Raw genomic sequence first — 11,986 nt, forward strand, 5'->3', positions numbered from 1 at the left:
AATGTGTGTTCTGTCACGAAGATGAGACAATAAAACACATTTTCTTCAATTGTTGGGTTGTTAGGTCTATATGGCAAATCATTCAGATAGGTTCTACCCTACCCACCCCGTAGTATTGCTAATGTTTTTGGCAATTGGCTAAATAGGGTGGATTCTAGGTATAAGACGATTATCCGAGTAGGTGCGATTATAGATGTATGGTCAATGTGGTTGTGTAAAAATGACAAGGTTTTTAATGACAAAAATTGTTCTATTATGCAGGTTATTTACCGGTGTACAGCTATGCTCCGTTCATGGTCGCCGCTTCAATGCTTCGAGGACCGAGACCTATTTGTGGAGGTGTCTACACGGTTGGAGAATACGGCCAAGGAGTTTATTTCCCAACATGGGTGGCTGCATAGTTGTCTTTTCTCCTTTTATTTTTTGTACTCATTTTGGTTAAATATTGGATTCTTAAATGGTTGTGTGCATCTTAGTTATGCAGAGGTTGGGTGTAATCCTTGATTCTTCGAGTAATAGCGCCCTTTATCGAAAAATACAATGAGTAAAGGTACAGACTAAGTCAACACCTGATAGGTAATAACTCGTCTCTAGTTCCTCTATGAGCCATGCCAATAAAAACTTTCAACATGAGAGTTCTGTAGAACGACGAGATGCAGATACTGGTCAAAGAAAATTTGAAATTATCAACCATGTGTAATGAATTGACAATTGTTTTAAAATTTGGTTCAAATATGAACAAGAAATTGAAAATTTGCAGTCAACAAAACTTGGAATCGATTGGGGTGACATAGGGCCGCAAGAGATTAGGACTAGGACAAATAATTAAAGCCACGCCTTTGAAATCCCACATTTTTAGAGTAATCTTGTGTACATACATCGACACATATATGATGAGTTGTTCAATCAGAACTTATTCCATTCCAGATGGATTATGGCAAGACAAGAGTGCACCAAATGAAGGTGCACTAAAATTACATGATGACCAAATAATATTGATCTATACAAAATCTACATGGTGAGATCCCTTTTAACCTTTTGAGTCCGGCAAAAATAGCACAAGACAATAATCTTTATTGTTACATGGTGATTACGCGTCATCAGGTCATCACTTCTTCAGTAAAGCTCGAGAGTAGATCCTCTTGCAGTATGGGCTGGTTCTGAGTAGTTCCACATGAGGCCGCATGGCGTTCGTCAGAGCAGAGTGGAGAGCGCCCTGAAAAAATCATCACAGTTTACAAACAAAGACGAATCAGTTGTTGTCAAAATACTGTGGTCTATGGTTTGATGCCCTTTTGATTCAGATGTCATTTTACCTTGGAATTCTGAAGAGCTGCATAGACCACATAGTTGGCGTAAGGGTGCTGAAGCAACCGCTCGAAGTGCGGCGCAGCGAGGAGCTCTAGGATGATATTCGCCTTGTCAGCATCCTTGAAAACCTTGAGGCATTTCTCGACAACGTTGCTGCTGAACTTCTGCATGGAGAGCTGGACGTACTTGCCTTCAAACTGCTGTGCTAGACTTGCATTTGCAGCAGCAACCTTTAGTTCTATCACATACTGAACAACATAATTTCTGCGAACATAGCACATAACACACGTCAGTTTACAAGTACAGAGGCATAGTAGTAGAAAACAAGTTATAAATATACAGAACGAAATTCGGTGAATGCATTCTCTAAATGTGTGCAAATTTATATCAAGACAGGATGTTTACCCATAGGCATCTTGGGCAAGTTCGAACCCATTCCGAGCAATTGCAGCAACCAGCCTCTCCTTGTGCTCGCTGGTCGAACGCGCAATACAACGTTGCAGGACGCAGCAACCGTGGCATTGCATCCCAATATCGAGGCAATAAATCGCAGCAGCATCAAAGATCGGCTGAAAGTTAGTAGATTGTGAGTAATTATGGCCAATCATCAGAAGACAAACATATCAGGTTTTTTTTAGAACGACAAACATATCAGTTCAATGCACAGTTTAATCGGTAAAATTCAGTCCAGTGTTCAGACAAGGTAAAACGACTTTTCTGGACTGAAATATTCAGAACAATCAGATGCATCCGCACATATATATTACCTTGTTATCATCAGCCCCGAACGACTGCAGACACTTCTGCACGACATGGTTGCCATTAGGATCCTTGATGAGCTCCAAGAACCCAGGGCGCAGTGCGGCGACGACGAGCTGAATCTCCTCCTTTGTCCTGAGGCTCTCAATCAGCTTCTGCACTGCCCTAGTCCTGAAATCAAGACCAACATCACAGCACAACAATTAGCAACAAAATTCCCCGCAACAGAGCTGAATTACAAACCAAAGGGTGTAGCAGTTTAGCAGTCTTACCCATGTACATTCAGGGAGATCCTGACGAGCACCAAGGGTTCCTTGGTGAGCGTGAGCACGATGCCCATCCTCTGCTCTTCGTGGCAGACGGCGAGCAGCTTCTGCATGAGGTAGTTCCCGAACGGGTTCACCATGAGGTCCACGGCGTGGCGTGCGACGCCGTTGAAGATGAAGTCGACCTCGCGCTTGCCGTCGTCGAGGCGCTGCTGCAGGAACCGGCATCCGTGCTGGTCCTTGGCCACGTGGTACATGTACCCGCGCAGCCCGACGAGGCTCTCGTACTTGGACGGCTTCGCCGCGGCGCACTTCTTGGGGCTCGTCGCCTTCCTCGGCCTCGACGTCTTGCACGGCCGGGACCTCACCGCCGGCACCGCCTGAAAGTCCCAGTCTTCGGTCGCGGCGGCGTCGAAGCAGGTGCTGGAGAACGGGAACGGATCGAAAAGGGACATCTCGCGGCGTCTGTCGGTGGAGAAGGGACGCGACGCCACGAAGTTCTCGGCGTCCATGAAATGGAGGTTGCTCGTCGGGGACGAGCTGGCCTTCCTGGGGTAAAGAAAGCTGGAGAATTCACCGTTCTCGTCTTCGTCCTCGTCCTCGTCGTCCACGAAGCCCATCTCGCCGAGCTCTTGGATGAGGTAGGAGAAGTCGAAGTCGGCATCGGCGCCGTCGGCCACCCCGGTGGCTGTCTCGCCGCAGCCGAGGAGGTCGCCGTGGTGGAGGAGGGGGATCTCGTCCAGGAGCATCTCCATCTCCCTGTCAAGCTTCATCTCGGACCGCTACGTACCTTGCGCGCCTTAGTGGATGAATTGTGATGGAATCTTGAAGATGAGGAACTGAGTGGGTGATTGGGTTGGATTGGTTCGTGGAGAGGATTGGTTTGGGGTGAGGTGGTTTCTTGGAGATGGTTCGTTGGGGCATGCAGGAGTGGGAGGAGGAGAGACCAGAGGAGGAGGTTTTATACATGAACCATAGCGCGAAAGTAGTGACGACTGATGCCGGTGAGGAGTCTGGTGGTTCTTTTATTTTCCCTTTTTTCCCAACAAAGGTTCTTACCAAGTCTAATTTTCTTTTTTTGGGGTGAGCATTTCCTGTCTTCCCATTAGATTTTTAGGCAGCTGCGGAGCCTGATATTTGACTTGAAATAGTGATATCCGACAAATAAGCACCGACGTGCGAAGGTATACCTTCGTCTTTTTCCGTCGATGTCGTATTTGATTCAAGCAAAGAACTCGGTGCATTGTACGAGTGCACAATTAAGCAAATGGACACTCAATTGAATTGTATTAAAATGGCATATCGAGAGATATGCATCAATCTATCAGTCTAGTATATGAGGTGTGATACACATCGACACTTGGTGACCGACCTCGCCTCAACACACACCAGCTATGGATGATGATCTTCCCGCATTGGTAGAAGCGAGGACATATTACAAAGACCGGAGAAGGGTTTTCAAAAGTTGGTCGGTTGGAGATGGGATTTTGAATTGAAAGATGGGGAAGTTTATAACAATTTTATCTAGGTTGAAAGTATTTATCCCTGGAAAAGGCTTCGTAAATCCATCTTATAGTACTTTTTATAGATGGTACATGGAAGTTTTCATTCTTGCTCAGTTGTTGCTCTTAAACTCGTGAGGTATTGTACAATGATTTTTTCCATCATTCGTCCTCTGGACCCTAGTATCTATATCTATACATCCCTAAAAGGAGAAACAAAAGTTACCACCACAGATCCCGTTTTCTAGTGAAAATGCATAATATCTCAGCGGAAAAATATCTTTGGTGATGTACTACAAATTTAGACACACCTATTTCGAGGCTAACGGTGGCACACACGACTTGGCCCACTGCCCTCCACTCTTCAGCGACCTTTTCCCACGGTCCAGGGGCGCCCAAGTGCTACACTTTTGTTGGCACTCGAGAGGCAGACACCTGGTGCACTTTTGGCCCCACCCCTCAGTGACCCAAGCCAGCACCTTTTCTCCCAGAAAATATCTCTCCCCGTGCATTGCAGGATATTTCTTGGAACTTTGGGTCCCCAGGGAGGGAAGAATGGGATATTTGCGTTTGCGCTTCCATCCAAAAACACCAAATGGAGCAAGGGATGGGCAGGCGTTGGTTGGGTTATCTATCCATTGCTTGCATGTAGGATGTGAGCCATATGGTTGGCTGGACATGGACCAAGGATCCTGCGCTTTTTGGCACACTCGGACAAGCTGTGCTGCTGCTGCGTGTGCACTTTTTGGCTTCTTATCGTGCCAAGCGAAGCAGATCTTTGCTCCTGAGCTTGGGAGGAAAAGATCAAGGCTAAATATGGCAGCCTGGCCCTGCCAAGATATCTTCCATTTTGCCACATCATCGAGCTCCGTGAGATGCGAACGGTTCAGAAAAGCCCATTTCGGCAATCCATTTGATATGAAAATAGTACATCCGATGCAAAACAGGATAATAGGACAACACAATATTTGCACATTCTCTTCTTTTCTCAAGTTCATATTTTGGATTGAAAATGGCAAATGGCAGGATTGTACCATCCAAAAATGTTTCAGACCAAAAGAAACACAAGAGTGACAAACGAAACTTGACAAAATCAACATGATGAGGGAAAAAGTTTTAGTCTGCAACTTTGAACACTCGGTTTGCTTCTAGTGGGTAACTTCTGGCAGCTTGGTCTTCCATCAACAATGTTACCACAATACATGCAGACTTCAGAATTTGCACTTGACATTCTCTGTTTGCTTGGTCGCCTTAATCATCTTGTCTGTGGCACCCTTCCAAGATGAGGTATGGAAAGATATTTCATTCGGGAACAGAATTGTTCGCTTCATTCGAGGCAGCTTGATCTGAAGATACGACAGTGTTTCCTACATCTGTACTTGTAACTCCAGTCACAAGAACATTCTTTCCCTCTTCCTGACTGACAGTATCAACATCCATGCTACTATTTGCGTTCTCCTGACCATCTGATTTTGATGAGTCAACCTTGTCACAAGCTCCATCATCAGTTGTAACATTGTCACCAGTCTGAGTACTGGATGCACTCTGTTGAACTGAAGCCTCATCGTTATCCACTTGAGTGTCAGGTACCGGAGGAATAGGGCCTACAAGTTCTTTATCTGAATTGTCCATATCCATTTGATCCCCATTGACATCTTTGCTTCCTGCAGGTTCATCAACAACAGTCATCTGTGTTGATTCCTCATCAACACTATGACTCTTGCTCTCATTTTCTTCCTCGGCAGCATGACTTTGAACTGCGGCCTCCTCCTCTTTAACACGTTTCTCTGCCTCTATTGCCTCCTCTTTAGCACGTTTCTCTGCCGCTATTGCCTCCTCTTTAGCACGTTTTTCTGCCTCTATTGCCTCCTCTTGAGCACGTTTTTCTGCCTCTATTGCCTCCTTAGCACGTCTTTCTGCCTCCATTGCTTCCTCCTGTAACTTAAGTTGCCTCTTGTGCTCCCCAAGTTGCTCTTGGATCCTCTGGTAACCAGACAAGAAATCACCATAGCGGCTTTGGAGAGTACGTTCTAATGCTTTCTGTTTATCCACTTCTTCAACCAAATTTCTCACACGATAGGCACCAGCCATCTGTTCTTGTTTCTGCAACTCTTGGAAGCATTCAAGTTCCGTTGCTGCGGTGTTCATCTGCTTGAAGGTGTCTTGGATCTGCGACCCCAATTTTGCAGCCCGTGCCTAACAGATCAAAAAGAAAGTAAAGAAACCATCAGGGCAGCAAATCGACATGGAAAAGCTAGAAACAATTTGCGTTCAGTATCATAAAATTTTGTTTCAGTGGAACTAATCCGGTACGTCAAGTAAAAAAGCAAAGCCAGAAGCGATCACTAAAGAGATGTATTCCCCTGACATTGTGCAAGTTTGGTTTGGGATGGCCCAATAGTATGTCATAGTCTTGGGTTGCTTCCACTTGGTGCATTTTAAATTGACAACTAAAAAAATGGCCTAATGGGGGCAGATGGAAGAGAAGTGACCTTAAACTAACTACACAGAAGCATTTAGCGTAGCCAGGCTAGGCTGTATGGCATGTTGCCTGAACAAAAGTCAAAACTAATAGAGATACTACAAAGAAGACGATGTATCATCCCCAGCTAACCTGGTATCCTTGTGTCAGCAGTTTGATCTTCTGCTCAAGCCGAGAAGCTTTCTTTGCTTCATCATCCATTCTCTTCTTCACAATTTCAAACTCGTTTTGCAATGCGGAAACCTTATCAGCATTTCCAGCAACACTGGCAAGACCATAGCTGTTATTCGTCGGGAAAAACATAAGGTCTTCTTGGCATGCATCATGAGACTTTATGAAATCCTCAAAAGATTCATTTTCATGGCCCATAGCCACACGAAGATACTGAATCTCCTCCTCAACCATAGAACTTGCCTGTCAACAAAGAAAAGAAGCGATTTGAAAAAGGTAAACAGGACTGACACAAAGAACAGAAATAAAAAAACTAAAGCATGTAAATAAAGATGAGGCAAGACACTAACTCCAGTACAGTTAAGTAAACCACTGAGAACACACAGCATTCTATTAAAAGGTAAAAAAGTTCATTCTTGGATGATCGCTATAGTAAGTGATTACTAAATTGTCAGACACAGTGCTCTAGAGGAAGTCCTTCAAAAATACAACATATGTGCATCTGAAATTTTATGCAGAAAGAATGCCATCAAATTGTCAAAACTATTGCAAATAAATACTGCATAGTTCTCTACAGTGTGTATGGCCATGTGCCCATATACATAACATGAACATTTTAACTCACACAAGACTTTAGATGATAACATCTTCTACACTTCAGAGTAACATGTTTTCAAACTGTGCAATCTACCTATTAATTATTTTGCTGTTTCGGGCAATCAGACTTACATGGTCATTTTCAAATGTCAGTTCCCACACCTGGACGAGATTATTTCTCAAGCGATCTTACACCCTCATTGCCTTTTGGATATCACTATTTTATCTAATTGCAGATAGCACTTTTCTCAAGCAATCATATACTCTACAGAAATCAGGGGAAGACAATGTTTACTTTTGAGAAACATTTTTACAACACCGCTAGCTATGATTCCCTAACCTCATATGAAACCAAAATTCTCAATCCGGTGCTTAATAAAACCTTGATTGATGCCAACCTAAGCTGAGTCCATAGCTACAAAATCTAAATATATGAATGGAAATTTAGTTAAACCTAAAGAAGGAATTAAGATACTTCAATGGAATGTTCATTTTGTCACAATTATCCAACAAAAGTTCACAAGAAATATCCAAGGAAAAACTATAGTGCGTAACAGTAAGAATTGACTAAAAGACTAGCATAATTCTTCTATGAACCCTACATCTAAACAGTAACATTGTTAGTGCTGTAATATATAGCTCCCAGTACCCACTATATAAACTTATATTTACCCTTCGCTTGCTATCTCAAGGATAGCAGTCAATGCCAGAGGATTAGTTATAGCCGACACAGACAATTAGAAGATCGGAATGGTTTAGACCTGCTACTATGATATTGCTGTGTTATTCACTGAGGTATATATAATGATGAACCCATGTGATTTCCAGTTATTATTGATGTACATAATACTATTAAAAAAAGGATGCATGTTATCGTTAAATTGTATATGCAGTTCAACACTTTAACACAAATACAAACAATAAAGAGGACAGGTGTACCTCTTTCAGTTCATGCTCATCGAAACCTTCGATTTCAGGAACCAAAGCTGGCCCATTTGCCTGACGCTTACTCCCTTTCTTTTTTTCTCTTTGAGTTTGTTCATCAAGAGGATATTTAGCATTATCGTGCTCAAGGAGCCTAAGGAGCTCCTCATTTATCAGCTCATCAGCTTGTTCAAGTGATGTAGGAGGCACAAAGGTACTTCTGTTTTCTCCACCTTTAATCAGAGATTGACGGAGAATCTCCACAGAAGCAGCAGGTGGCCTAGGCAAACTCCTCTGCAACACTTTTGATCTCTTCCTGAGCAATGCCTCCTGCCTTGCTTGTTCCTCAGCCCTCTCTCGTGCTAACCTGTCTGACATATCCTCTTCAATTTTCTCTTCGGCCTCTTCCTTCTCCTCTGTGATTGGTGGCATAACAAGCTGGTACTCATTCTTAGGCTGTGGAATTGAAGCAAAACCAGATCGCAGACCTCTTCTCAATTCAGCTTGCCTACGAAGCTCAAGCTGAGCACTGTCCTGCATGTCTACCTCTTCATTTATGCGGAGCTCATCCCGGAAAGGGGTACCTTTTGGAGTTAAACCAAACGAATTTCCATCTCTGGAGGGTGTCATGCCAATCCTTGGGGTAACACCAGGGCCAGGGCTAGCCAGAGGCGTTGCCATTGGATTTGGAGTTTGTATCTCCTTCTTACGTGGTGTAACACCAGAAAAATCTGATGGGTGAAGCTCTGGGTTATCGCCTCCCAAAAGAGGTGTTTGTGATTCCCTTAGACGTGCAAGATTCTCTGCTTCCATCATAATAGCATCCCCTTTCCCACCTGGAGTTCGTTGCGGTGTTCGCAATGGTGTCATACCAAGCCTTGGAGTCTGGGAGTAACTTGCAAGCAATGTCCTAGTAGCAGTACTTCCTTCACCAAGCTCCTCAGCTAGAGCAGGATCGCCGGCATTACCCATCTTTGCGATCTCCTCCAATTCATGATCAGAAATTTGGGGTGGTGGAAGCATTAGTTTGGACCTTCTTGTGACTGCTTCTGGGTCATTGAGTTTATTTGCTTGCATTATTGCGGCAGGGGCATCCTGCCTCTGCAGAATTTTGTTCCTGGCAATGTCTTGCTTTCTCAATTGAGCCTCTACATCCACTCTTCTCTTCCCTTCAAGCTCCTCAATAGTGGTTGGAAACTGTACATTCTCAAGTGGCCTGTCTTCACCCACTGTATCATAAAAACCTGGAGGAGGTCTCTTTTCAAAAGGGATCTCAGCATTATAGTCAATTCCCTTTCTCTTTCTTTTTTTGTGCCGATTGTCAATACCAGCTGCCTTCAGTTCTCTTCTTTTCTGCAGTGATGCAAGCCGTCTCGCCTCTTCAAGTTGTTTCTCTCTGGCCTTTCGCTTTGCCTTTTTACCCCTGGTGTTAGCTAAGCGAGCCCTTGCCTCGGAAAGCATTTCCTTTTCATCTTCGTCCATGTCAACAGGATCTGGACGTGCAGGTTTTGACTCAGGGTTTGGATCAATCTCCCCAGGCCGCAACTTTCTTGGGTCATCATTAGGCTCATAATTTTCATCCTTAGCACAGGCAGCATCAAGCAGTTTTTCATAACGCTCGAGGCACTGAGATGGCGTCCGACCTACAATAGGTGCAATAGTCCTCCATTGCGTAGGCATGAGCTTAGCAAGGTGGAGTAGCTTCTCATCTTCTTCCCTTGTCCACTCAGTCTGGAGTCAACAGACACGAGTTAATTGGGAAAACCATTATTATACAAAAGACAACTGAAAAAGGGCCAGATCTGTGGCATAATAGAGCAGATAACCAACTAAAAGAAGCATGAAGCATCATATCACATGTGAAGATTGGCGGTTATTTTGAAAGATTCAGTTCAGTTTGTATGCAAACCACAGAAGCTGAAATACGGTTCAGTTAGGTTTTATATGGATTTTACTAAATGTTGAAGTTTCAAGAATTAGAAGACAATGTTAATACAGAATTAAACATCCCATTTAGAGTTGTCAGCTGGGTTGAATTAACATTGTTACTATAATAACTTTAACAAGTCGGGGTTCGTATTCCAATGATATGATATGACAGAAAACATGTTAACAGCTTAACATCTTGCAAAGACAAATATTCATAGCCACATAATGAATATGTGAGGACAACCCAAGGATGATGTACTTTTTCCACTGTATTAACCTTCCTAACATGAATATTAGACAGAATACAAATCATTAGTTGGTTCCATTTGGGGGAAGTTTACTGCACAACAGTTTATGATATAATATCACTAGATTTTCGCAGCCAGTGCGTAGACTTATAGCATGGTATGGCATGAAAAATCAAAGAACCTAACCTGTGAGTGTACATGTGAGTTGTATTTTAAATCTGCCCGTAATAATACTAAAGGTACACTATGCAATACAAACTGAATAGCATTTCACAGCGCTATATATGAAATTGCACTTTCAGATCCTTCCACATCAGAACCGCGGATCCTCTAATTTGTAGTCGGTTCATAACGGCCTCCAATAGCAGTTCCCACGCTAACAAAGCACCACGACATCGCAAACTCAAAGAAGCACGAGCAAGCGAAGGCTAGAGGGGGTGGGCAGTTGGCTCATTACCTTCTTGATGGAGGGGTCGAGCCACTCGTACCAGCGGGCCTTGCACTGCTTGGCGGACTTGCGGACGAGCAGCGAGGAGATGCGCGCCCACTGGTTCTTGCCGTACTTCATGACGGCCGCCTTGAGGATCTCGTCCTCCGTGTTCTTCCACACGCCGCCCTTGATCATGATCCTCATCTTGGCTCCTCCCTTGCGGCCTCGCCCCGCCGACTAGATCTGGTCTCCTCCGCAGAGGGCCACCGTGGCTCCGCTTCCGCCGCGCCCCCGGCCGGGCGGCTCCGGCGAGAGCTGGTCCGTTCTAGGGTTTCAGTGTGCGGGGGGAGGAGGGGGTTTAGGGTTACTGGGTCGGGGCTGGGTGGCGACGCAGAAGAAGGGGATTTCGTGGTTCTGTGTGTTGTCAGGGGATAGGATGGAAGAGGCAGAAATAGATGTCTGGGGGGGTTTCTATAAAATGCATGGTTAGATGTCTGGGGGGTTTTCTATAAAATGCATGGTGGTCTTTTTTTTAGACAATGGGCAGCACCCTTCTCATTCATTCATAAGAGCATCTCAACCCGCGCCCCTCAAATAATCGCCGGCAGAGGCGTCGGCACTTCTATATGAGGAGCGCCGGCACTGCATCCTCTATTTACGGGAGCTGTTCAGACACTGGCGCCCCCAAACCGATGGCTCGATAGGAGTTTTTTACATAAACTAAATATTTATACTTGTAGTTTCATTTTAATGTCATTCAAGATCGAGGAATAAATAATATTTTCGGCAAATCCGAGTAAAACATTATTCACTCCTCGATTCCGGAAGACATGTGAAACCTGCTTATCTCTAGCCTACTACATACTGGCCATCCGACTCTGTGGAGGTGGACGATCGCCTGCAGCTCTCTCCGATGCTCTCTCCCCTGCTCTCTCCGCTGCTCCTCCGTCATCGATCCCCCGCTGCTCTTGCTGATTAGACAATGGGCAGCAGGCAGCGGCACCCTTCTCATTCATTCATAAGAGCATCTCCACCGGCGCCCCCCAAATAGTCGCCAGCAGAGGCATCGGCACTTCCGTATGGGAGGCGCCGATACTGCATCCTCTATTAGGGGAGTTGTTCCGACACTGGCGCCCCCAAACCGGCGGCCTATAGCAGATCTACTAAATTCAGAGTCATTTACTTTGTTTATCAAGGAAAGACAATCCGAGGCGACTTGTATCTTCTAAAAACCGGGACTCCCAGCAAAGATTAAGGCCTGACGCATTGCAAGGGTTTCAGCCACTTCGTATGCACATGCTCAAGAGCGCCCCAATTTGCTGCCAGCACTATCCACTTATGATCGCGGGCAACGACGCCAAAACCAG

At 44.8% G+C, this 11,986-nt stretch overlaps 2 protein-coding genes across 3 annotated transcripts; both read right to left on the minus strand.

Annotated features, from left to right (window-relative positions):
* Positions 1 to 894: 894 nt before the first annotated feature.
* LOC124654603 (putative pumilio homolog 7, chloroplastic) lies at positions 895 to 3,334 on the minus strand. Its single transcript, XM_047193597.1, has 5 exons — positions 2,343 to 3,334; positions 2,079 to 2,241; positions 1,717 to 1,880; positions 1,317 to 1,575; positions 895 to 1,216 (listed from the first exon to the last, which is right to left on the minus strand). Exons 1-5 carry the CDS (start codon positions 3,107 to 3,109, stop codon positions 1,109 to 1,111), a joined length of 1,461 nt encoding a protein of 486 aa, XP_047049553.1. The 5' UTR covers positions 3,110 to 3,334; the 3' UTR covers positions 895 to 1,108.
* A 1,484-nt stretch (positions 3,335 to 4,818) lies between these two features.
* Positions 4,819 to 10,955, minus strand: LOC124654925 (cell division cycle 5-like protein). 2 transcript variants are annotated; one of them, XM_047193902.1, is made up of 5 exons: positions 10,647 to 10,955; positions 8,028 to 9,743; positions 6,453 to 6,734; positions 5,672 to 6,034; positions 4,819 to 5,638 (listed from the first exon to the last, which is right to left on the minus strand). In XM_047193902.1, the coding sequence occupies exons 1-5, from the start codon at positions 10,821 to 10,823 to the stop codon at positions 5,141 to 5,143; spliced, it is 3,036 nt and encodes a 1,011-aa protein (XP_047049858.1). In that variant the 5' UTR covers positions 10,824 to 10,955; the 3' UTR covers positions 4,819 to 5,140. The 2 variants fall into 2 exon arrangements, with proteins under 2 accessions (XP_047049858.1, XP_047049857.1); XM_047193901.1 differs by having other exon boundaries at positions 4,819 to 6,034; positions 10,647 to 10,954.
* Positions 10,956 to 11,986: the final 1,031 nt, after the last annotated feature.

The sequence above is a fragment of the Lolium rigidum genome, chromosome 5 (genome assembly GCF_022539505.1).
Source record: "Lolium rigidum isolate FL_2022 chromosome 5, APGP_CSIRO_Lrig_0.1, whole genome shotgun sequence".
Taxonomy (NCBI): Eukaryota; Viridiplantae; Streptophyta; class Magnoliopsida; order Poales; family Poaceae; genus Lolium; species Lolium rigidum.